At 40.3% G+C, this 27637-nt stretch overlaps 1 protein-coding gene across 2 annotated transcripts in view; it reads left to right on the forward strand.

The window, feature by feature from the left end:
• KHK (ketohexokinase) overlaps positions 1-27637 on the forward strand; it is a 678771-nt gene that overhangs the window by 247838 nt on the left and 403296 nt on the right. Inside the window, exons 2-3 of one of the 2 annotated variants that reach the window (XM_044062352.1) lie at positions 760-876; positions 7410-7544. In XM_044062352.1, coding sequence (XP_043918287.1) covers positions 760-876; positions 7410-7544 — 252 coding nt within the window. Of the gene's footprint in view, positions 1-759; positions 877-7409; positions 7545-20216; positions 20352-27637 lie in introns of both variants that reach the window. The other variant, XM_044062353.1, reaches the window with a different exon arrangement.

Raw genomic sequence — 27637 nt, forward strand, 5'->3', positions numbered from 1 at the left:
CCAGGACTCTACCATCTGACCTCTCGTCTGGGGTGTTAGTCGGGCTCCTTCCACCCTGATTGTACTTTCTGGGATTCATCCCAACCAGGGACCTGTTAAGGACAATTCTTTGCATTAAATAAAGTAGATGTAATTTTACTATTGATCCACAAGAGGTTCGTCTTTGATGGGTCAGGATTACCGTCTCACAATCCTACTGCAGATTGCTGGTAGTCCGTATCTGCTGCTGGCGATCCTTGTTGGTAGTTCTTTCAGTATCTGCTATTGGAAATCCTTGTTGGCTGAGCACGAGCATTATTGTATCACCTGCTTTATGGCGTGGCGTCAGATTTTATGTCTTAAATGTTGATTTACAGGAGGGTATTACTAGTGGCAAGGGTATGAACTGGTAGGCTCTGACTATGATTAAGTAGTCAGAAATTCACATCATTGCATGCACTAATATAGTGTGCTCATATTCCTGAATGCAGGATGTTGCTGAAAATAAATGCCAAATTCTGATTGGTGGAGGAAGTATTGCCTAAACTAAGGACCCATTGTGGCCAAACCTCTCATGCATCAACTGCTAAGGTAAGAACTTACATGTTATTTATGACACATTTACTTTCTGAAAATTTCAATATACAAATAAAGCTTTACACTTTAGAATCTAAACACCTCAGTAGAAGATTACCATAACAGGCTGTGGTAAATAGTAGGATTATAGGGTGTGACGGTTTTAAGTACACCCAGCAGCTAATACTCTTCAATATTTTGCAGGTGTTTATCTCAACGATGGCAGAGAGGAGGGAATGCCTCAAACTCCTCCACTGTCCTTTCCTTGCTAGGAGTTCCATGCTCTTTCATGGGTTCCCTGGCACCCAGCCGAGTAGCAGAGTAAGTAGAAAGGACTGCCATTTAACATTGCTGCTAATATTTGCAAACTATCTGGTATGAACTGGTGCTTTCAAATCTGACCCCTCTCAATATTGTTTTCTGACGAATATGAAAACAGAACAATATATAGTTGCCTTGTCCTCTGTTATAAACAATATGGATGTTTTTCTGCTAGCTTACATAAAGCTTCTCCATTCAAGTTATTGTGGTTAAGCAATATAATTATAACCCCTTGAACTAATATGCATAGTTTTCATGGCAAGAGATTTAATGCCACATATTTAAATTGAATGCATGTTACCAGTAGAATTTAGTGGGGTTAACAAGTGTGGCCACATGATCAAACCCATTTATCTCCCAGTTACCTGTAGCATGATCTGAAGGGAAAACAAGTATATAAATATAAACTGGAAAGTCATCATTACAGATACCAGTTATACAGTTACAATTTTAGGAAGGTCTCCATAGACAGCACTGTCAGTAAAACCTGGAGAAACAAATAGGCTCCTTTAGATGCTGAAGCTGATTCGTTATCTTTTTGCCCCAGGCTTCAACTTGTAACATTTTATAAGACATGAACCAGGCATGTAATTAATTTTGACTTCAACAGGGTAACACTTTTTTCATGTTTACAAAAAGCAGTAGTAAGAGAGACTTTGTTCTCGTGTAAAGTAATGAAATGAAAAAAAAAATGTAACCCTCATCATACCTTGGGTGAAATTGTGAGCAAATGTTCTTAAAAACACTCTTTGATATGGACTGTATAAACGTCTGGTCAAACTGACGGCACATACTGCCGGCTTGAGGGATTTTTGGAGCAGTGTAAACTTGGCCATCAGGTCCTTTCCCAGAACACTAGTGTTCCACTAGCAGCATTTAAGTATTGCTGTGTATTACATTTCTGTATAACTCTTTAAATTTGAAACTAAGTAAATAGCACTCCAGATACCACAACTAAAAATAAATATGTAGCAGGCTATATTCCCACATTTTTAATTTTATGTAAATGAGCTTAGAATTAATTAACTTATGATGGTGGTGTATAGTATGAAGATACCGTTTTTAGTAAGCCTGTTTGCTCACCTAAGTGAATTAAAAGATGTCCAATACTTAAAACATTTTTTTCAAATTTTCATGCATGTGGAACCAATTCTTGTTTGGATTTCTTGGAATAGTCATGCAGTCTTACTTTTGGCATGATTTTCTGTGGGAAGAGTAGAGTAGGCAATTTATCAAAATTAGTTTAACTGTGCATAGGATTATATCAGAAGAAAGCTTTTTTTTTAAATCACTGAACAAAGGCTTTAATTTTCTACAGTTAAATCACCATGACAGATACAGAGTCTGTGCATATATGTCACCACTTGCTGCCCAAAACCCTTACATTACCAAAAAAGTAGTATAATAGACTTGTGCACATGAAATCTCTTGCCAGTCAGCATTAACGTAACACTTCAGCCAATGGAATACTGTAATTTTAGCTTGCCTGACTTTGTGTATTTGGCCAAACTGGTCCTGGCCTTTAAAATAAGGAACTATTTAAGAAGTTACAGTGCAAGTGAATGAGATTGGAATAAAACTGCCCAGGTAATAGCCAGTGAGCCACTAAACCTTGCCACCTTAACAGAGCTTTCTGTGCTCCTAGTGATCCTGGGAAGGGTCAGTTTGCCCACTACCTCTTTCCCTGCCTCTCCTTTCCAGTATTTTGCTTTTGCTAAATGCTTCAACGTGGCAGAAAAAGTGAATATAACGTGCTGGACTGGGTAGTTACTGATATGTTTCGCTGTTACAATACCAGAGGCGCATTAATGAGTCCCAGTTGCAGAAATGTCTTACAAGGTAGGCTTGTGTAAGGACCAACTACTTATAGAAGTGTTTACTTATAAATAGTTGGATATTTGTGAGCCCCAGTTCAAACCAAGCCTGCTGTTTTATGGTGTCACTGTAAAATGGGACTGGAACTGGAAATGTTCTACAACTTAAGGTGGGGGGAGGGTATATGCAGCTTGCCCGACTTTTATTAATTTTACATAGCATTTGTTGGGAGGTGAAATGTAATTTGAATTGTAGAAGGTACTGACATGTAATATTGTCTATGTGTCTTTGTGTGAAGCAGTAGCAGTGGGCATTGTTAGATGAAATTGATCACAGCAAGTGGCTGGTAACCTATAGAAACTTTTTTAGTACTAAATTGGGATTGTATCAGGTAGCTGAATTAATTAAAAATTAGAAATGTTTTGACATATGTAGAACACTACAGATAATCTGTTTCTCCATACTTAGTTTAGCAATGCATTGCTAAACTAAGTATACGGATTTCCTATTCTCCAAGACAAGAAATTGTAAACAAAAATTATTTAGTGATGAAAATATGAGTTTGAATTATGAGCAACGTTATTATTGCTGGTATGCCTTTTGCATTGAAATATGGGGTTTGGGTGAAGTAGAGTGTGGTAACATTAGATCCAGTCTTATGCTTCCATTACTTATGTCATCTGTGGGGGTAGATAATAAGCTTCAAAGGAATAATATGAAAAATTTACTGAAAACAAACTACAGTGAACTCTGTGAAGGATTTTATGTGGAGAACAAAGGTTTATGGCACTTTTCACTAGGAAGCAGTGGAGTGCAGCGTGAACAGTAAAGATTGCACAGTAATGAGATGTGTATTTGTCTCTCCATTCTGTTTTATTTATGAGCTGTTGGAGATTTAAGTCCCTAGTTATGGTGTTAGTGAAGCTGGTTGAGTTGCAAAGATACAGATCATCAAGGACAACTGTGCCTTTAATGGCATGGAATGCAAGGCATAGATCAGCCCACTACATCCTATAAAATGGTTAAAGAAATAGCCCTTCATGCCTTTCTTGGTGGCTCAGAGATTTTAAGTCAACAGTCTTCTTGGTTAGGAACCTTTGGGACCTTCCCAGTTGCTTAATATGCCCTTAAACTATATATCCAGAAAGAGGAGATGTACTCAATAACTGGTGTAATTAGGGCTGCATACACAGGGATTATAACTTCTTTTGACTTGGATGAGATGTCTTTAGATACTAGTTGTGGTACACAGAAGGATTTTCTGGCTACTGCTGTTGAAACCTGGTTAGTAATTCTCCTTCGACTACCATACAAGATCCCTGATTATATCATTCTAGAGTGAGGTATTAGTTATGCTCTACATTGAAGGAGAGTCGTGTACCAAATGTGATAATACTACACATTGTTGCTTTTAGTTTTAGCCCTTTTTCCTTAGCTGACTTGTATACAAGGGTATGTTCTTGTTGTAATCAATGAATATCATTGGGAGATCCGACAGTAATGCCCAGCTTGCAGTCATCTGCAAACTTAATTAACTAAATGTATTGAGATATAGTCACAATATTGGAGAAACAAATGCCAAAAAGGAGGGATCCCTGTTCTCTTCTCTGAGACACATCACAGTTTACACTCATATTTTCTGAGGTGGCACCTTCCACTTAGCTATGTGGATTTCACCTTTCATCCAGTTGGCTATCAACCTTACCACTTAGGCTCAACTGGGGCATTTAGCTTATTAGTGATACCAGCAGATGTTGGAAAAGATCCAAATTAGCTGTGTGAACAGAATAACCGTATACAGATATATGATATTTTCAAAGAAGCTGAGTAGGCAGGATTGCCCTTTGACAAAGTCAAATTGATATGGATCTGGCACAGTAAGGTTTTTGATATCTTAAATTATGAGGTCAGATATGATGTGTTCCATGGCTTTGCAAAGCAGACTAGTCTAATGGGTCTGTGGTTTCAAAGGTCTATGGAAGGGTTACCCATGTCTTGGGCCATTACCACTGTAGTACACCATATTTTAAGGGCAACTCGTACCCAGGCTCAGGTTAACCAATTTAAGGAATGTTTCTACAAGGGTGCATTTGGCACTATTTTTTAGGCATCTTGGTAAATTATCGAGTCACAAGGAAGTATCATTTTTGTTTTTAGGAAGCACCTTCAGTATGTGCTACTTTGTAATATTTGAAGGTTTAAGGGAGTAAACCTTGCACTAAGTGTCACCAAAGAAATGGCTGAAGGCAAAATGGTATACACCACACACCTCAACCTGGTCAAAGCTTTTGCCCTATTTCCCCGCCAAGGCATATTAAAATATTTAAATAAACCAAGAATAAACCACTTTGTCACCTGCTGGATTATCAGTTGGCTGACAGGATACAGGTAATAGTTACTTCTACAAAGACACCAATCATCAGTGAAGTCCCACAGGGTTCTGGGACCTCTCATGTTTGGCATATATTTTTCTGAAGTAAAAGTCAATACCAAAGGGGTCTGGCTTGCAGATCAGCAAGTTAAATGGCATCAGAAGTGCTCTATCTAGGGATCTAAACCTCTGCTGAAACTTCAAGAGAATACTTTGGGGGGGGGGGGGTGCAGATATATTTCGCAGAGAATACCACTGGTATAGAACAGACTTCCTGTTTATCCCTGTCCATTTTCAAGTGCAGCTTAGGTCCATGGATGAGAAACGGAACGTTTACCCCAGTCCCCTGTACTACTAATGGATAGATGCAGCTTCTAAATGTTTTATCCCATATATGGGTCCCCTCAGATTATCTTTAGGATCCCAGTTGTTTTCATTAGGCGTAACATATAATTACTGACCATGATATGGATAAGGCCAATCTATAACCAAATGGGATAGGTTATTTCGATTGCAAAAAGGGAAGTTGGCTAGTCTTAAAATGGCCTGGAACAGTAGCTAGCCTAGTCCTTACCTATGAACCTATAAACCTATGTTATTTGTTGTACTCTGCTATATGGAATGCAGTTCATAGCTTCTTCTTTAAAGTACTTCTGGAGATGGTCTAGCCATTTTGGTCTTCCTAACTGTAGGGAGATTGATCAAGTAGCTCCATGATTCCTAATGAAAAACTAGTTTCTGCCATATTGATTGTAGTAATGTGTTATCTGCCACATCTGTTTCTAAAGTTGTAGAACATTTCCTGAGAGTCCAGCTTTAGTTAAGGTCCAGTATATGGAAAAACCAGCACAAGCTTGCGTGTAATAACTATGGTGTGTTCTTATTCTAATTTGGGTGTCAACAAGCCTGGATTATTTTGTCTGTCACATTAGCATTGTTAACTGTTTCATTATGCATGCTGATATTTCTTGTTGGTTTTGGCTGTTGTAAACTCTGCACCTCAACAAACGCAAGCAATTTTAGATAGCAATAAGAATGAGGTATTGCTTAGATAGCAGTGAGGTATAGCTATCTGTGGAAGAAATTTACCACTTTACCAGACCTGTATTCTCCCATTAGAATAGCTACTTGCAGGGCTTGAAGTTGTGTTTTTTTTTTTTTCATTTACGATTTAAGAAACCAATATCTTCACATCACCTTTAGAAACTACAAAGTATAATTGTGTAATAGTTTTCATGTCTTACTTCTCTCCCAGCTACAAAACCGTGCATACCTTTGTGCATTTGTATGACTCCAAAAGAGACTTGCCACAGAACTAGTAACTTATATAAATGAGTAGGGCTACTCCAGGTGGTAGCAAGGAATATTTGATTTAGTGATCCACCACCCACATTAAATATTTGGTATGAAAGTTAGCTCACTTGCAAGGTCCATTTTGTGTTTTTATACAAGGGCACTTTAGATAGGGTGCAAATTCTAAGACAGTATAACCTATGTTGTGTTGCATCTTTAGTACCAATCTGTACTTGATGGCACGTTCCTGGTCTTCATCACCTTTTCCTGTTTGCATTAGCAGAATTCCCAAGAGGGTCATGGCATGCCTCTGGCTGTCCCTTAAGATGGTATCCTGTCTTACAACTCTCACATTATGCTCTTCTAATATTTAGTAAGAAAGCATATTCATGCATGTATAAGAGAGATGCCTTAGCCACATTTTCCCAATGGAAGCTGATGCAGTTTTTTTTTTACAGCACCTGCATAAGGAGCAGGCAGCTTTTTGCATCATTTTCCCATGTTGGCAACATTATCTGAAGTTGCTTTGATAACTTTGAAGAAGTTAGTTTCACCTTTTTTCACAACTAAAGACCACTGAGTTTGGGGTAACTTGTAGCCACTCTTATCTTGGTGTCTCCAGCATGAATAACTGTAGACTCCAGTCTAAGATTGCTGACTTTGGCGGGGGGGTGGGGGGGTCTGCCTCTTTGAGTCCTGATAATGAGACTCACTGAAGATGGTGTTGGAGCCAGTAGTGTATCAGAAGTTCATTGGTCTGTTCACTCCCATCTCCCAGTCATAGTCACCTACAGTAATGGCTTAAGAAAACAATGCGTCACAGAGCTTAAAGTTGGTGTATTTCATTTATAGTTTTAGGGCTAAATAAAAGAAACATTTTCATGCTTATGGTTGTATTTATTGCCAAATGATGGCAGATGTAGTACTTTTGATTGGAATAAGATGAAACAGTTACTTTGTTGAGCTTAAGTGCTGGTTGTAGTCAGTGCCATGCAGCCTGATCTGTCACCATGTAAAACCTGTTTACCTTTTTTGGATGCCTCGTATTCCACAGTTTTATTTTAGATGACCTGCAGCGGTACAACATTGAAATAAATCACACCATTCTTCACCCAGGATGTGATTTCCCAGCTTCCATTGTCATCAGCAATGTATCAAATGGATCACGAACAATCCTGCACATGAACAGGTTTGTAAAGGGTTAATAATCCTATGTACATAAGTTAAGTATGAAAGGAACAAATTCACTGTCAAAGGTTTGTGTCTTCAGGGCTCCCTTGTTTCCCAAGGTGTTTTAAGTGATCTTTCTAGTATGCTACTGATAAGGTGCACCATCTATAACATACACATCAGTCAACAGACAGTAGTTTAACTTAGCATTTGCTCCTGGCTGTGCAGATTGTCTTAGCATGACCGTACAGTATGAGAATGACAACTTGCACAAGATTTCCTCCCAAGCTTTTATTGTTTAAACTTGTACCACAACAGGAAAACACAAATCATTATTTGTATTAAATACTTGTCTATAAGTCTTAATAAGGGAATACTGTATACAGTGGTATTTGTGTTACAGTAATCTTGATTTCTTAGAAAAAAATGACTGAATTCAGTAATTAAATTTGTCATTTTCAAAACTGTCCACATCATGGCTATCACTGTAGTTTAACCAGCACTAATTTTGTGCCTGTGAGATTGAATTTCATCACACAAATTTTGCTTTCATCCCTCCCCCCTTTGTTTACCACTTGTCATTTTCTCTTTGTACAGTTACTGAAATGTAGTATTGAAAATAACGTTCTCTTTTTAAGTGAACACTAAAGGTGTCGTGATAAAAAGAACTGCAAGTGAATGTACATAATCCACTTAGGAAATGCCACCTGAGGCAAAACCAGCACTCATAGTTTACTTGAGTGTGTGCATCTGAGGCTTTCTTCCTCTCATTCTTAAAATTCCTTGTCTAGGAAATATTCAGTTTGATTCTGGGTGGAATGTACTGCAGCCCCTGCAGAATCTTCACAGTTTCAGAATTGAATATTTATCAGACATCTATGCATGTAGTCTTGGATAATGTACTACAGCACAGAGTAGGCTGTCATGTATATTAACCAAGCAATATAGTAAAACATAAAATCTCACCATGGTATAACCAGCTTGAGGGCAGAATAGTTTAATACAACTTTAAAACATAATCATCTTGTGTTATATTCTGGCTATGACTTCTCTTATTATTCAGTTAATAATAACTGCCACTGTTTTTAGCTCCATTCAGTTAATTTGGTAACGTGTCCAACAGCATCTAAATTACAGGTTATGCATGTACCTAGACTCACACTAGTTACTTCAGTCTTTCATTCAGGGCTAATATGGTACTAAAATGCACTTAAGCCTATATTTCAAGTCGCTTGCTGATATACAGTTCTTTCATTACTCTGTACTGAGCTCTCCATTCTCTGTCACTTCATAGCTTAGCAGGTATTGCATGTAAGCTTAAACATTTTTAAACATCATGCCTTCCCTTCCCTATAATATGATGGCTGTACATGTTACCCTTTCCATGTTTAAAATATTCTTCCCTTAAACCATTAGCTAGTGAGCATTTTCAGAAGGATTGTCCCCAGAGTACTAGCTGGTTTTGTTTATTTTTGCTCTTTGTATATAAAACAATTGCATCTGTGAAAAGGTGCAACATTTTCATGAAAATTTCAGGAAAAGTTACTAGCATAAATATGAACAAAATAGTCTTGTATTGGACCCCAGTCTTAAGACTAGTAGTTATATCTTAAAGTTTAATGAACATATAATCAATGTTTTTATAATTATTATGCCTCAGCATATGTTGTTGTTGTGTCTTTCGGCTTTTCCTGGTTAGGGGTCGCCACAGCAGAACTCCAGTCCACTAATGATTGGCAGTAGATTTCTACGTGCCGAGTTGCCGGCCCTGACGCACAACCTTCAACAAAGGTACGCCCATTCACGCATGTCTCCACACAGAAGACACTCTAACTGAGAATCGAACCGGACGTCTTACTGTGAGGCGACAACGCTACCGCAGCACTACCACCGCAGTCAATATAAAGTTAATAAATATCCCTTTTTAAACCTACTCTTCATAGACTGAAATCGCAACATTACCTATTTATATTTTATTTTATTATTTTGTACAAAATTTGAAAACACAGAAAAGCAAACCATGACTTTAACATTTTTTATAACCCATATACAAAAATGCCTTTTGTCTACATTTTCACAGCATTCATTTCAGCCATCTATTTTGAATATTGTTTTAATATTTCTATATTTGTATTATTTTTTCCATCATTATAGTTAGTATTAGCTTTATTGGTTTTCATTTAATGGTAGATTTTTGGCTCATAGTAGTAATGTTAAGCAAGTCTAAAAAAGGGTATAATTTTTCCTAACCTTTTTTAATAATTTTATGATTGATAAAGTTGGCAGGTTTTTACCTTGTAGACACAAACGGTATGCAGTTAGCCCGTGTACTAATCTACGAACGTAATATACACCAAAAAGGGATGCAAGATCTAGGTATAGATTCTGATACTGGGGCATTAAACGGAGCTAAACACTTGGTTAATATTTAAATTATCAGAATAGTATTTGTATTTTACTCAAGTTCTCATGGCATCACAACTGTAGAAAATCTGTTGCTAGTCATCTTTAGTTAGTGAGATAAATCCTTTTTACACACCAGTTCTAGTGTATGTGGACTTAAAAGCACTTTGTAAAAAAATACCCCTGGTTCTTTTCATTCACCCCCCCCCCTTTCAATTATTAGTTCATGCTTCTTCATAACTGCCCATATTGCCTCTCCACACCACTTGCAGATCTCTACTGGATATCCATCATTCACCCCACCCCCACCTTTCTGTCTGTCATTGCTATCACTGTCTCGTTGATGATGTCCATCACGATTTTTGCATTCTGTTTCTCTGATGCTCTTCTCTGTTAGTGACTTCCCAATGAACTTCATTTTCCTTCTCCTGGTATATTTATTGGTAGTATTCCCTGAAGGCTTCTCTAATGCTGCTGTCCAGCTGTGTGATCTCTCCCTGGTACCTTTGTCACCTTTTCCTCTGTTGCAATTCTTTGCTAGGTATTTCTACTGTTCTTCCCCAGTTATCCACCAGTAGCCCTTCCAATACAACTTCCACTGCAGTTGTCACTTTTCCTTCACATTCAGTTTGTATTACTGCTTCCCTGTCCTTAGTGCTTCTCTACCTGTACCATGTTTCCACATCCCCTTTGTGTACATCATGCTCCGTTACCTTCCTGTTTTATCTCCTTCTCATTTTGTTTTCTTTCCACTTATCCTCTCTCATGATTTTTCCCTACCTTTTACTTTGATTCCATTCCATCAATATTTCCCATTGCCTGTCTTGTCTGTAGTGTTCTCCTCTATCAGCTTTTGTAATTGTTGCTTCCTTTCCTGATCTTTCTGTTTGTAGCTCACCCATTTCACCCCAACCCCTCCCCTTGTCCCCTCTGTGCCCTCATTGTCATTGCTATTACTGCATTGTCCAATATGCATGTCTGCTGTACTTCAACCTCCTCCACTGTTTTTAGAGTTTCCTCTTTCACTGGTATCCTGTCCAGTCTACTGGCTTCAGTCAAGCAGTTTCTGGTAAATGTGTACTCCCTGTCTTTTCAGGGTGTCTTTCCCTCCATATATCCTTCCACTCTCCTTCTATCATGTTCCTTTGTAAGTTGCTTTTCATATTAATATTGTATTCTCTTTTGCCAAAGAGTTTCTTTCTTTAGGTCTAGTATGACATTGAAGCTTTCTACAATCATTCCCTCTCCATCCCTATTTATCTTATTCTATTCTTCAAATAACATACTGCAAAAGTTCTCTGTATCCTTGTTTGAGATATACAGTTTCTCCATTATCCATCTCCTTTCAGCAGTTTTCCTTACCAAGTGATCCATCTCCCCTCCACACTTTTCTGCGCTCTTTCAGTCACAACATGTAATCCTTTCTGAAAAAGGTGGTCACTTCTCCTCTCTTGCCCTCCCTTTTTATCGTTTGTTTCACCCTTGTGGTACTCTGGGCTCATGATCTTCTCTCCCTCTGTCCTTTACTTTGTTTGGTCTCCAGGAGCATACTACTTTGTTCTGTATGTTTTTTCCTTTTGATCAGCTGTGAAGCTTCCCTATGTTCCACATTACCACTTTGTCTGCATTTGTTCTTTTCTGTTTTGTTTGGTTTTGCACCTTCCTCCTTGGCCCTGATCATTGCTTTTGAACAACTCTCCTTTCTTAGGTTTCCACTTCTGTCCTTTGGCCTTTGCCTACATTCGGCCCCCATCACTCCCTCCCCACATAGTTAGATTAGTCTCCCTACAACCTGCAGTTTGAGAGCTTCTGGACTTGGATTATTCACTTTGTCCTTTTTTTTTCCAGTTCTGTTTTGGCTGTGTTCTTGCTTTCACTTCTCTGTCTCTTACCTGTTTGCTGTCATTGTCTCCTACCTGTTTGTTCTCATTTCTCTTTTCACTTTCCTGTAGTCGCTATGTGTTTCCTTTGCATTTGATCTTACTTTTGTAACTGTTTAATGCATTCTACTGCACTCTGCTGTAATACAGTGCAGTCAAACCCAAGACCGGTGCCCATAATTATTACTTTTTCCAATTCGCTTCTTTTACATTCAGGTTTACAACAACACTTTAGCCCATTGTTTCAAAGAGAATGCTTAATGTTATATGAAAATACAAACATTATAAACTACGATGCATCATAGGCTGAGAACAATGTAATAGCAATTTGTCTGTTTGTACCCCTTCCCTTTACAAAGTTCATTTCTGTTACTGCAGAGCACAGTACATTAAAAAATCTTACTTTGAATAGTGCCCCATGATCTCAGATCCCAGTAGTCCTTTTCAGGCTCATTCACTGCCCTTTTGCCCTGTTACTTCCATCTCTTACTACTTTTGACATTCAGTCATGACCTGTTGCCATCAAACAATGACACTACTGAGTACATACATTCATGTTTTTCTGTTGCACTACCTCTCATTTCTTCTGTCACCTGTCCTTGTATGACTGGGTTGTCCAGCTTGTAATGGCTTCCCTTCTTTTGTCTTCCTTCTTTGGTTCGATTTCCATGTCATTGTTCCATTCTGCTTTTCTTCCCTACTGTTTTGAACACTCGAGCCTACTCAGATTTTCTGGGATCCAGCATTGGGAGTCTGAATCCCCTGAGGTTTCAGTTACAGTGCCTCCTCTTTAACAGTATGTTCTTCATGTACTGTTTCTTGTATCTGTATCCTTGCCTTTCATGCAGTAGCTATCACACTTTCCTCTTCTGTATGATTTCTGCATCAGCCAGCTTTTTTTCTTCTTACTGTAGCTTTTTTTTTTTTTTGTAAAACTCTTCTATTTACCGTTTCCATGTCATATGATATATGAAGGATCTTGTTTCCCCTACTTATCTTGGCAGCATGACGCTGTGCCTTTGTCTACTTCCTGTTTAGATGTTCTTCATGTTTCACTGTTGCAGTCATCACATTTGGGTTATCTCCCTGCAGGTATCCCTCAGCCGGCCTGAATACCAGAGTCTTGGGATCTCTGCGTCGGATGCTGTCGCTTCTTCCATGACGTCAGGTCATCAGGGGTATAAAACATGCAGCCGATGACATTGCATCAGTCTTTCTTGCTGTGTGATGCCTGAAGCAGAAGCAGTTCGCAAGTGCCGGTCGGACGCTTCCTGAAATTTTTGTTTTCAGAGTTTCAGACCTGAAGTCTTCTAAAAAATAAGTACCCCGTTGGGGATCCTTTTTTCTTGCTATAACCGATGTCAGAAAAATTAATAATTGTCTTGCCTGTGGAAAGCAAATACCTCAGAGATTTTCATTCTTACTGCATCATCTGTTTAAGCCCAGACCACGACGTTCCTCGCTGTCGGTTTTGTGCCTTGTTCAACGCCTGAACTATTTGTCGTCGGGCTATTTTTGTTGCTAAATTCTTTCACTGTCGATTTCCGTATTCCGAAATGGCTTCGATAAGCCATCCGACTACCATTCTTCTGAAAAAACATAAGGATAAAGACAGAGACAGACCGCATAGGTCCAAAACTGCCAAAGACGCTACCGTTAAGCTAGTCGCCAGTCCCCCGGTACTCAGGTGCGTTCGCAGCCCCTGATACCCGCTTCTACAGATTCGCAGGCCTCTACTGAGACCCATTCGGAGTCCAGTATGCAGCGAGATGCTTCCTCGACTATGGAACCTGCTGATGTCTCTACCTTGGATGGGTCCGGAGCCGCTGTGCAGGTACCACCTTCTGAGGGTGTATTCAGGCCTTCTGATTTTCATATTAAACAGACGACTTTGTTTCAAACCAAAAATACAGAATTTCTCAGGCCTAGGGTTCACACTACGCCTAGGAAACCAAGGACCAAAGCCCATTCGCAGGCCCATATGCCACAAAAACAAATGCTTAGAATGGCAGAAGACCTTGTCACTTTAATTAGGAGAAGTCAGCCTTCCCACTCAAAAAGACCAAGAACTGAATTTCCTTCTGATTCTTCAGATCGGGAATCTGATAACTCTGAATCTTCTGATTACCAGGACATACCCTTATCTACCTATGAGGATTTTGATGCAGAGGATTCCATTCCATCTGCTTCCCCACCAGAAGATTTTTCTTTTGGTGAAACCCTGCATACCCTTAGGGAGCATTTCCACTGGGAGAGCCAGGACTACTCACAGTCCAAAAAGAGACTCGGGGAATTTTTAAACTTGCCTCAACACAGGCCTCTAGCTATCCCTCCTGTTCTGGAAATTGTAGACAATGTCTTCTTGGAATCCAGCCTTACCCCTGATACTTTGCCTCCAGCTCCTACAAAATGTGACAGGTACTATAGAGTACCTGACTCACACAAATTCCTCTTTAAAAATCCTACTGCGGATCCAGAGACTATTTCCCAGGGACCTAAAGGCATTAAGGCTACAACAGCCAAAAACCCTACCCCTTCAGACAGGGACTCTAGGGCTTTAGACAGATGGGGTAAGAAGGTATACACCTCTGCTACTCTTGCCATCAGGGCTTTAAATTGCCAGTTTCATATGTTAAAATAGCAGCATGTTATGGAACTAATTAAACAGAAAATGATGATTCCTAATTGCGCAGAACATAAAGATTTACAAAAGTTAATGCATTCTGCTAACCAAGTTGGTAAACATACTTTGCAGTGTGGTTTTGATGCCTTAGAAGTATCTTGCAGGGCTGATGTCACACTTGGCTTAAGGAACATGTCAAAGCAAAATTAGTAGATGCACCATTAAACCAAGAGAGTCTATTTGGCAGTAAAGCAGAAAAAGTCCTCAAAAGGTTGGAGGAAAAAGCTAAATCTATGCAAACTGTTAGATTTCTTACAAGTACAGCCACCTAGATTCAGTAGGCATTGGCCTTCAAAAAACTTGTCTTTTCCAGTCCCTGCCAGACCTTCACAGTCCAAATCCAGGGACAGCAGACCACCAAGACTACAGTCTCAGGGTGTGCACAGATCTAAGCAATGGAGTGCTCCCACCTCCAAAACAGGGAGTAGTAAGCTGCCATCCTATGGTAAAATCTCACAATGACTTATCCTTAACTCTTGCAAGCCTTGCCTAAGTACTTGCACCTTTAGGAGGGAAACTTACCGTGCATGCCAAAAACTGGGAGTACATTACCCAGGACACATGGGTCTTAAACATTGTTTCCCAGGATACAGATTCCACTTCCACTCACTCCCATCCCCAAGTGGATGGCCAGACCTCCCCCTAAACCAGTGGGCAGAGGCCCAGAAGCAAGTATTTTCTCTTCTCAGTATCAAGGCTATTCAACCTGTCCCAGCAGAACAAAGGGGACAAGGCTTTTATTCCAAACTGTTTCTCGTACCCAGAAAAGAAAAGTCATGGCGACCTATCCTGGATCTGTCTGTTCTCAATACCTTTGTGGTGGTTCCAAAATTCAAAATGATTACTCTCCAACAGCTGCTCCCTATGCTAACCAAGGACTCCTGGCTAGCAACCCTAGACTTAAAAGAAGCTTATATACACATCCCTATAAGGAAGTCTTGCAGAAAATACCTACATTTCAGAGCAGGCTTTATGCACCATCAGTTCTCTGCACTTCCCTTTCGCTTATCTACTGCACCCAGGGTATTCATAAAATGCCTATCTCCAGCCATTGCATATTGCAGGCAGAGAACAATTCAAATTTACCCATACTTGGACGATTGCCTGATTCAGGTGGACAGTCAGGAATTGCTACTTCAGCACCTGACATTTGGTAGAGAGACTTCTAACTTCTCTGGGGTATACCATCAACTAAAAGAAATCACATTTGGTACCCAGCCAACAGATTGTATTCCTGGGAGCAAGCTTGAACACAACTTCCCAGATGGCATTCCTCACTACAGAAAAACAAATTTCTTTGACAGACTTCTTCAATCTACTGGCCACCAGAACCCGGCTATCTACAAGAAAAATACTGCAAGCCCAAGGGTTCATGACTTCTTGCATTCTACTAATTCCAAATGCAAGACTGCATATGAGGAAACTTCAATGGTACTTAAAAAGTGTCTGGTGTCAACATTCTCAGGATCTGGAAACAACGATTCCTATCATTCCTTGCCCAAGGACAGAGTTCCTTTGGTGGGCAGAGGCCTGCTACCACAACAAGGGACTCCCTTTCTCTCAACCCCCTGTCACCCAAACCCTAACAACAGACGCATCAGACTATGCATGGGGGGGCTCACATGGCAGGACAATGCATTCACGGCAAATGAAGCCCAAAGCGAATGCACCTGCATATCAGTTAAAAAGAAATGTTAGCTGTACAGAATGCTCTGACAGCCTTCAAAGGCCTTATTCTTCCAGGACAACTTTTGGTAAAGACAGACAACACCACAGTTATGTGGTCCATAAACAAGCAGGGGGGAACCCATTCCTACCCACTCTGCAGATTAGCCATGGCTCTGTGGAACACAGCCTTGAGCAACCAAGTGCACCTGCAAGCTCAGTTCCTGCCAGGCAAACTAAATTAATTGGCAGACGACTTAAGCAGAAATCTCATGGACCCACACGAGTGGAAACTGGAACCCAAAATATTCAAGCTTTTGAGGGACAGGTGGGGAGCACCAGAGGTGGACCTCTTTGCTTCCCCTCAGAACTGTTAGTTGAACAAATATTGCATCCGAACTCCCCACAGCCAAGCTTGGAAAGTGGATGCCCTGGCCTTTACCTGGGAAGGCCTCTAAATCTATGCCTTCCCCCTCTGCCCCTCCTCTTGAAGGTTGTACTAAAGATCAAACAGGACAAGCCAAAGACCATCCTGATTGCACCAGACTGGCCACGCCAGCATTGGTACCCTCTTTTGTGTAGTCTGGCAGTAATGCCACCATGGCACCTGCCTCAGACCCCTTCCCTGCTATCCCAGCAGGAGGACCAGATTTTACACCCTCAGCTCCAGACCCTAAACCTAGCAGCCTGGCTCATCCCCTGAATTCATCTCCAGCAACCCTCCTTAAGCAGGTGCTAGATGTCATTCTGGAGGCAAGGAAGCCTAGTACTAGAAAAGCCTATTCGGAAAAGTGGAAAAGATACTGTTCCTGGAGCCATTCTCAGGGAATGGACACAACTGTGCCCAGCTTACCGCATATACTAATTACTTAACAGAAATGCTCCACAAAGGCCTATCCTTATCTTCAATTAAGAGTCATGCCTCTGCCATCTCAGCTCATTATAATACTGAGCTGCCCCTCTTCTCTCATCCTCTGGTCAAACAGTTCCTGAGAGGAGCAAAAAATTTAAGACCTCCCAGGAGAGCTCCCACTCCAGCCTGGGACCTTAACTTTGTATTGGAAAGGCTCACGCTTCCGCCCTTTGAACCTGCTGCTACAGCAGAGTTAAAATTCCTCTCGTGGAAAACAGCTTTACTTCTAGCCATCACTTCAGCAAGAAGAGTGTCTGAATTGCAGACCCTTATGACCGTGGAACCCTTCATTATCTTCCATGCGGACAGGGTTTCCCTCAGGACCAACCCTTCATTTATGCCCAAGGAGGTATCTAGTGTGGCTTTAAACCAATCCATTCATTTGCCAACTTTTTTCCCTAACCCTCAAAATAAAGGGGAAAGGATCCTGCACTCCCTGGACGTACACAGGCAGCTGAGGTGCTCTCTGGACAGGACTAAGCCTTTCAGAAAATCTGACTGGCTGCTAGTCAGCTTTGCTGCAGGGACAGAGGGCAAGGCCATTTCAAAGCAAACCATTTCTAAATGGATAGCACACTGCATCCATTTCTGCTACAAACACCATGGGAAACCTACTCCACAGGGGATCAGAACACATTCAATTAGAGCTACATCAACCTCTACAGCTTTTCTCAGGGGAGTCCCTACCAGCGACATTCTGGAAGCTGCAAACTGGAGCTCTGTACACACTTTCACCAAGCATTAACACTTGCCTATCTTTTCTAAATCCAGAGCTGGATTTGCCACAGCAGTCTTACAGGGCCTGATTGCCAGCCCTAATGCTTCTTAACTACCTCCACCCATCCTCAGCTTTGGGAATCAACCCAAATGTGATGACTGCAACAGTGAAACACGAAGAACATAGTACAGTTGTGTAAACTTACCATAAGTGTAGATGTTCGAGTGTATTCACTGTTGCAGTCATGGTTACCCTCCCTCCAGCCCCCTGAATTCTCTTTACTTCTACCTATCTTTTTTGTTTGGTATATCTTATATCATTGGTATTTGTTTTTTGCTGGGGGTGTTAAATATCATGTAAATGCTTCCTATTTTGGGGGCACCTGACATCTGGGGCAAGAAAAACTGATGTAATGGCATCGGCTGCATGTTTTATACCCCTGACGACCTGACGTCATGGAAGGAAGTGACAGTATCCAATGCAGAAATCCCAAGACAGTCGTATTCAGGCCGGCTGAGGGCTACCTGCAGGCAGATAACCCAAATGTGATGACTACAACAGTGAAAACACTCTAACATCTACATTTATGGTAAGTGTACACAACTGTACTTTCTTTATCCCCACAGGTGCATCTTCATCAGATGCTCTTTTGTTACTTGGTTTTGAATACATACTAAGAAGGTACTGTAAAATGCCAGAATGAGGGCCTCTAGACTAACAACTAAAGATCATTTTCTTTTTCTTTTTTTTTTTTTTAGAAAAATGTCAAGAAATCTTTGCTTTTTTAAGGAAGAGTTTATCCTGATGAAGTGATTGAACAAGAATTTTTGAGCTTATCTGATAATGGATTAGACCAGCATGCTTTTGAGACTAAGGCTGGTCTTAGAATAGGGGAATCTGAAAGTTAACAGAAAAGATTATGTTCCCTGCTACCTATACTAGTGATATTCAGGGGAGTAACAAAATATTAGTAGAAATCACTGGAATGTTTTATGGAGGCAAGAAGCCTTTAGTGGATGCATAGGAGAAATTCCTATGTTTCTGGACAAAAAAAGAGAAACACTTCAAGAGTATTTGGAGAGTGAGCAAGCCCCCCCCTCCTTTGTTAGAGCTGCTACAAATAGACCTGTTAGGGCATATTCCGACATCAGATGCAAGCAGTGTAGATTTTATTTAAAACAGCCCCCATGGTTAAAATCTGTATACAGGGAGAATTGTCAGAGTGAATTTAATGTACATCTGCAAAGCTATTAACATATCATATAAATCAGTAGAACTAGTAGGAGACTGAAAGATAGGACAGCTAAACATGTGACAATAAAAATGCTTTGGGAAGGCATAGTATACAATGCAAAAGCTTCAAAAGATTGTTATTCTTTGGTTTAGAAGAGGTCGGGACAAATTTAGACGTGGGGCTCTGGAAGCAGTGCTAGACAGGGATGAGATAGTTTGGCAGTTTAGATTTAATGCCTTCTAATCCCCAGGATTGAGTAACTGTATTAATTTAACGTTTTAAGTTAAAGCTACTACACTATTTAAATGTATACCAAGATTGATTAACTGTCTTATTCAATGAAGGAAAAAAATTACTATTGTGTGATGAAGTTATTGTGTTACTTTGATAGAATGAGTGTGCTTACATGTAATAAAGGATTTATTTTCTGGTTAAGCGTGTTTATTTTTTTTTGTATTTTGCCTGATACACTGCATGTATTTTCTTCCTATATCACGGGCTTGTTTTGTACATCAGTAGCTCAGGCACCCTTTTGTTCACTGTGGCCAGTACTTTGCTTGTGCAATGCTATTACTGAATCCCAGCAACTGGCAGTCGAGTCTGCTTCTGCCTACTAGCTACCTGCTGCCTGTTGTTAGTATGCTATCCTCCCCACAATCCATGGCTTGTGCTCATTTTGAAACCGTCATTGCTAGTACGGAAGAGATGAGTTAAGCATTATTACTTCCTCAGTGTAACAGTTTTGATTCTAGTATTTTCTGTTCCTGAGTTACATAAATAAAAATTAAATCTCAAAATTTGCTTCAGGCCTATTGTATGACAGAATACTGAAGTGGTGAGATAATGTCTGCCATCAAATCTAGGAAAGTCTCTATAACCAAGTAATTGAACATTTTAGCCTAGCTACAAGTCTTGGTGAACTATTAAAGTAGCTCTGAGAAAGTTTGACGTCTGCTCAGACCAGGAGCAAGAGGGAGGGAAGTTGTCTTTGGCGACATAGTTGTATCTAATCCATGTCATATGTTACTGAACATTCTAACGCTTAATGTTATAGAATACTGCACCATGTTGGCTGAGAGCATACTGGTAAGATTCTCATGGACTGCACTGATAACTGCTTGGCTTTCTTGGATTAAAAATGTCTAAACGTATGCTTGGTATTTCTCTTCCTCTTTCTCACTACCTGTTCTAATAGTTTCATCATTGATGACTTTGAGAGCCGGGGAATTGAGTCCTGCAATGTGGTTTGGCAAAGCAAGGGAGTCACACCCTGTGCATGCTGCATTGTGAACATGCTGAATGGGTCCAGGACCGTTGTACTAGCTGACACGTAAGAATTAATGGAAACCTTTTCCTTATTTTTTTCTACAACAATCTGTTTAAAAATAGAAAAAAAAATCACATATACACACTGTACATGTGCCAGTTCAGGTGTGCTTGTTTTCATAAAGTGTAAACTTAGGAGCATCCCAGAATCCCCTTCTGAAATCTCAGAACTGCATGCATATTCTAGGTTTCTCTGTTTTTCTTACTGAATTCAGCCCTGTCAAATGCTGAAAATTATTATTTTGTTCCATGGTAGACTCTTAATGTATGTTGGATTTTTACTGGATACGTAATGAACTAATCTCAGACTGTCTCTCCGTACTGCTTCAGTCAAGTCGTCAGTCTTAACGCCATATGTGTTGCATTGTCTTTGTTCAACTTAAGCATGTTGTTCTCGGACTACTGCTTTTAGGTATTTGCACTAATAGCTAGGCTATTCGCCTATACCCAAGACTTGGCAGTTTCTGCTTTCTGAGATTTGTTTTGAAAACCACTGTTAAAGTACGGTATGTATCCTTGCCCTGGATATGACAGCTTTCTTCTTGCTAATCTCTCTCTCTCTCATCTTCGTAATCATTTATAATGGTCTGTGGCAAACAGGTTTCAGACACTGCATGTTGACTTATGCTACTATAGCAGCCAACAGCATTTTTGTTCTGTCTTCTATAGCAATCTTTGTACACTGGCTCTGGATGTGATAATGTGACTCAGTCTTAGGTAATATTCCCTAACAGATCTGTTTTATGTAATTGCATTGATTGACTTTATATATGAGGCGTACTGCAGTCTTTGCATTATTGTTTGTGTCTTGGTAGTATCTCTCATTTGCTTCTTTTGTGAAAATCATTCTACTTTATATATAACAAGTTACTACAGGGTGATTTCTGCTGCCAGTGATATGGTGCTTGTTTTGAATACTGCAGGTTTCTGAAGAAGCTCTAATATACATGACATCACCCTATAAATAATCTGAGTTATGACTAGTATTGCGATTTATTTTTTCCTGAGATGTTTACTCCGTTTCAAGTTTGAAATAATTTTGTTTCAGTTATGACAGTTGCAGTTGTCCATAAGTGTTTCATTTGTGATTCTTTGCGCTACTGTGTTTTGCTTGTGTGTTTCTGTGGGGGTGTATTGTTGTTGCTGTATGACAGTACATTAATTTCTATTTTGTCTGTCTGTGCTCTCTACCATGTTTTTTTTTCATGCTCTTAATAATAAAGTGCGTCGAGTACTTCTGCTAACCAGGAAATGTAGTTTAAAGTGTATTTTTCTATTGGACATGAATATAGTGTTGCCATGTCTTTGTCCATCAACCCAACAGCTTGTCAATAAACCTGTGAAACAACTGAAACAACTGCAGTGGCGGGCATAAAATGAGAAAATAGGAGCCCTTACTCTTTCACTCAGGAGGGAATACCTTGAAGGACGAGACAGAGGGCAGTGCATTTTTACTGCATTCACGTTCAGCTTCATAATGACCATAAGTCATAGAAGATGCACAGTCGTGATATCTGTCAGAACTTAATTTTTATTATACAACAGTGATCACTAAGTGCACAAAGATTTAGTAAATTTACTTTTACCCAACTGTAAATCTTAAAATAAAATGTTTAACTTGTTTATTGAAAAAACATTTCTAAATTGTTTAGCAGGTTATTGTTTTATTTTAGAGTTTGTAGTTTATGCAGTATGTTATTTTGTATAGCTGACCTCATAGGATTATGCTGAAAGTCACCTGACTACAACAGGCGCACAGACACACATGCTGTTACGTGGACATGTGTGTGTGTGTGTGTGTGTGTGTGTGTGTGTGTGTGTGTAAATATGTAATTCTCAACAAGTGTTTCCTCTCCATCATGGCCTGGTATCTTTTCCTCTAACTAATATTTGCTTAAGGTGCTATTTCAGTGCATTTTGTTTTTTTGCATCTTCAGAGTTTATCCAATCAACAAAGGATAAACGGGTCAAATGTATTGTTTCCTGCAGGTACTTGAAAAGCTGTTAGGGTTCTTTAGTATCTGGTTAAATATTCAACTGTTTCCATTTCTTCTAGAACTTTTATGGTGCTGTTTTATCAGTTTTGCTGTTCAGCATTTACCTGTTTTGTTGGTCATGCTGCAGATTGTTTGTTTTTGTTTGCTAGTCTCCCTGTTTGTCATATACAAAAGATAAGACAGTAAAGAGCTGGAGAATTTAGTGTGTAGGTAAAGTTCCCCTTAAAGATAAAAACATGGAAGTGTTAACAAAAACTGTAATGTTTGTGGAAGTTTTAAAACAGCTGTGGTTAGACATGAATAATAGGTTGGAGTTGTTGAAATGCAAGACTGCTACTCCCTTTTAGGCACAGTTCCAATGAGAACGTGTTTGTGCTGAATGCCGTTTGTCCAGTTGACAGCAGTGTGATGTCTATATTGCTGAAAGTCACTATCATTGAACAGGTAGAGTTGCCCTTTGGTCATTGTTGTGTGACCATGGAGTTGATTATAAATTGGGAGGTGGGGTTCCCCGCCCACATGGAGGGTGCAGGGTGGCTTGTCCCCAGGAAAAAAAACTTAGTCATGTTCTCTGCAAGTAGCTTTCAGCAATCTTTTGCACTGCTTTTTCCACTGAACAAAATATCATGAATCTGTTCCAGCTATGCAGCTTTCCTGTGGTATTTCTCTGTAAACCCATAATCCTTTTAAGTCTGCTGATATTAAATGAAAGCCTTTTCCCACAGAGGAGGCTTCTTTCTCTGGTCCTGTTGCAAAAAAAAATAAAACATCCGGTACTGAAGTTTCTTCCCCCTTCCCTTGAAGGCTAGTTTTTGTCGGACGAGCTCCTACTTCCTTGCTCCTTTTCTGCTTGATAGCATCTAAGCCCAAGCCATGTTTTCCTCAGCCCCATGGTGCCCGATCACATGGGTCCCATATGTCCTTGTTTTTGGATTTTGATTACAGCAATATGTGACAGGGCTTCATGAAATTACATCACAATAGGCCCCAGGTCTCCTCCCCACACTAACATCAGAATGAGATGAATGCCATCTTTGCCCAGTCTGTAATTCTTTGTGCCATAGATTCTCAATATTGGATCTTCCCAAGTGGCAGTAACCATGAGACGTCTAATCAACTTGACTTTCTCAGTGTTGACGTCAGTGGATTCTTTCTTAACTTGAATAAGGGCTCACAATTTTTGCTTCTGCTTCCATGAAAAACATTGCTGTGCTCCAGATTAATATCTTAATGTCATTTGCCGATTCATTGCAAACACTCTCTGTGAGCATCACTGAATCACCCAGAAAAAGCCAAATGGCTCCACATAAAACAAAGATCTAACCTCCTTCTAGGATACCAGCGCTACAAACTACTCCATCTGCACAAAGTTACTCCCCTTGCCGCTAAACTTCTTAAAAAAATCTCTTTATACAACTTGAGACAGTACTCACAAGAAAAAACAATTTTCCTTACCCCCAAGAATCAATCTCCTCAGCATTGCATGTGCTTTTTCCTATCGGGTACTTATTCTTTGGCAAGCTCTCCCCATCAATGTTAAGGATATCAACAGTTATTTCAAATTCAAAATGCAACTCAGAAAGCATTTCATCCAAGCCAAAGGTTCCTTTAGCACTGGATATATCACCTAACCTATCTCCTTTCTGAGTCTCTTCTCACTCAATATTCTCTGAAGGTTGACATAGTTTAGAAACTAATGTATATATTCTACGTTATACTCTGCTTAATTGTTCACTGCACTCTGCTTGTTCACTGGAATGTATGTACACTTTTTTCTCTGTAACTAGTTTGAACTTTTCTGTTATTGCTTACATTTCTATACTGTTGTGCATTTCCCCTGGGCTGGACCTGAAATTGGTCAATATTGATCAGTACACTAGCCTGATAAACAAATATAAATAAGAAATAAATCCATCCTTTTGGGTCCACCAAGACTTGGAGCCACAGCTCACAACTTTGATCATGCCTCTGTTACATGCGATATCAGCACTAGGATTACCAAACATTGTGATTTGTGCATTAGGGCTGCCTTTGACACGGACAAGAAAGCAACCTTCAAGGTGGTTCTGATGCCCACTGGCCCAGCTGTTTCAACTGAAGGTTGACCTCTTGGGTATTAGCATCTTCAGTGCCAGAACTGACCTCTATGCTAGCTTGTGTATTGATCGCTCTAGGTTCATGGTCAACTCAAGCTTAAGCCCCACATGGGTTCATTTTCAGGGGGTACATGTTATGGAGACTGTTTCATTCCCTGTTCCAATAATGCAGGCCTCATTGCATATGCCACCCTTGACTGTGGTGTTTGTCCTGGTCTTAACCATAAGACCACAGCTTACTGCATTGTTGGCCATCCATCCACCTTCTGTAGAAGACACAGAAATTGGAGGGTCTTAAACGGCTGCAGAGGCTTCATCTAGCCAAGTTTTATCTTTCTCCTCCTTAAATTCTTACTTTCCTTTTAATCTTAAAGGAAAAGTTCCTCTCCAGTCTCACCAGATCACAGATTTGAGGACATTTTATTAATGATTATAGTCAAAGTGGGATAGACCTCCAGAAATCCCTTCCTTACCTGAATGCATCTTGCAAGAAGTCTTCTAGTCTCCTGAGTCTTTCTGGTTGTTTAAGCAGCTTGTTAGAGTGGTTTGGCTAGTCGCACAAACTGCTTAGAAAAATCCTGATGTAGATTGTCTCAGCAGATTTGGGCCGTTGCACTTGCCATACTTGAGAGGAAGTGGTGTTTTGAGTCCTCTGTGAGACTTCTTTGCACTACGGAAGGCTAGGATAGCCGAAACCAGTTTTGCTGCTTGTTTTTATGCATTCTGTTCATTTATAGGGGCTTTTTATTACCCCTAGTGATGATATGAATGGTTTCAAATAAATTGTTGCTTGACGAACACCTTATAGTGCTGGCCATCAGTCTCACATAGACCAGAATATTCCCAGAAGGACTGGATTTGTCTGCACAATCTCTTGAAGTGGACTGCCTTGGCTGCTTCTGGTTTTGCTGCTGCTGCCTTAAGGTAAGGCTCACACTTCTCAGAGCCTGACTGTCTGTTCACTAAATGGGAAATCTTGTGCAGTGGATAGGCTAGGGATGTACTTTTATGAATCTTCCTCCTCTCTGGAATCTCAAAATGTGGGGCACATACTTTACAGCCCTCAAGGTGACTTGCTGCATGGAGCCACTTGGCTCTAAATGGGTAGTCAGAGGGACACGTTACAATTAAATTAAAATCTCAAATGTTAACCTTGGTGTTTGTTTCTAACCTGACCGACTGCCTGGCATACAGTACTGAGGACGGTTTTGAGAATGCAGCAGATACTTGTTTTAGTGTATGGCACCATGTTTGGCTCTGTCTGGCAAAGTTTTGGAGCCTCTGAAGGCCAACTTTATGATTGTATCTTTCAGTGTAACATTGCTGTTTGGACAACAGTAAAAGCCAAGCTTTAGAAATAAGAAAAAAAAGGACAAAACCCTTGGGTCTTTTGGGGTGAAGTTTGAAGCTCTTGAACATAGGTCCTCATAAACACAGATAAATCTACATCAGCTGTGGTTCTAATGTGGCCAGTAGCAGTTTAAAAATCGAGGTCTTGGAAGGGGTCATAAAGGAAGAGCTGCAGCCAGCTCTTCTGGTGTCTTGTGCCATTTCCTGATCTGGCTCCTTCCTCAATTTTAAGTTGAGGGGCACAAAAAAAGTCCTCACTTACTTGAGGGCCAAAAGAAGAAATGCCTCTTTTCCATCACCAACTATAGCAAACTGCTCAATATATTTGTGGCAAGTGACTTATCATAACTTGTACCTTAAGCCCTTCAGTCCTGACTGCAATTGCAGTAATAGTTTCCATTTCTAAATTCCCAAACTGTACTACAGACTGATCCACCCCTTTCCCTCTACCTTGGCTACATCTGTGAATAAAGATCATAGCGGCTTACAGACTAAATGCCAATCCAAAAGTAACCAAAATCGGCAAAACAACCAGGGGACACTTTATTTTTTTTACTTTTTATTTATTTATTTATGTTTTTTTGTAATCCTAATAGGCATGTTTGTTTATTTTTAATGTGGTATTTTTTGGCTAGGGTGAAATTTGGCCAGGGCATTGGTGAGATTCCTCCTACTTTTTTCAAGAAGTACTTCAGTCTTGTACATCCACTTTAACTGCCAACAACTCAAATACTTCATTTCTACAACAAGGAGCCCACAGTTTGCTCCCTGATACTTTGCCTAACTGTTCCCTGGAGGCAGTCAAGAATAGTCTGTCTCTCCACTTCTGACCATGGGTGGCCATCACTTGGGATGAGTTAGTGAGAACTTTCATATCCAGAAGTAACATAATCCCTTTTTGTTCCATGCTAGACTGCAGCCTCTTCCTGTACTAAACTTCCCAACCTGTCAAACATCTATGTCATGAAAGTAGGCACTAAGAATCATTTGTAAACCAGCTGTCCTGTAGGTCACATCAGGTCAGCAGGGGCTACACTTCTACTTTGTGTTCTTTTGAAGCCAAAGAAAAGATATGACCTCAGACACATTCTAGACTTAGATAGTCGATGTGTTCTAAGAGTCATTTCACATGATGGCAATACAGTTATTCTATTCCTAACTGTCCGAAACTGGATGTGCTCCAGTGTGAAAGACTTTAATTGTTTTGATTACTGGGATCTGGTGTTAGAGTGTGTGTGTGTGTGTGTGGGGGGGGCATTTTCAAGCGCAGGCAATCCAAGGTATGTGGTCACAGAAGGAGGCCAACCTACACAGAAATATTCTGAAAATGCTGTGCTGATAGGATAGTGGGCTAAAGCCCTGACTGTGGCCCAGGCAACCTGGGTTCAGTCAGTGGCTCAAGTGCCTTATGCAGGTATACAGGGAGTATGGGTGTTATGATCATGGGGGGCATGGCAGTCTGATACACCATCATATTTAATACGTGGTGGAGGTCAGGGACTTGTGAGGGATATTGTACGGTGGGGGGGTGCAGAGCTCAGGCTAAGGTGCAGGAGGAGGCATGTCAGACATGCCACAGAGACAATTGCATTCATCCCCAGGGCACAGGATGAGATCAAACAAGGGGTGGAAAATTGGTCAAAAAAACTTCCTGTCTGACACTGCCCCAGGTTCCTCAGTCTCCTCACTTGACCTTAGACATGGGTCTGCATTATCCCAAGGAGACTAAGGCAAGTCAGTTGACCCTGTAGACAAGGTAAGGTCCTGCAAGTAACCTGTGGTCAGATGGTGAAAGTTGGGGGGGGGGACAAAAAACAATGTATGTATGTATAAATATTCTGCAGGTG

Source organism: Protopterus annectens, chromosome 2.part1 (genome assembly GCF_019279795.1).
Source record: "Protopterus annectens isolate FY-2018-M chromosome 2.part1, PAN1.0, whole genome shotgun sequence".
NCBI classification, from domain to species: domain Eukaryota; kingdom Metazoa; phylum Chordata; order Ceratodontiformes; family Protopteridae; genus Protopterus; species Protopterus annectens.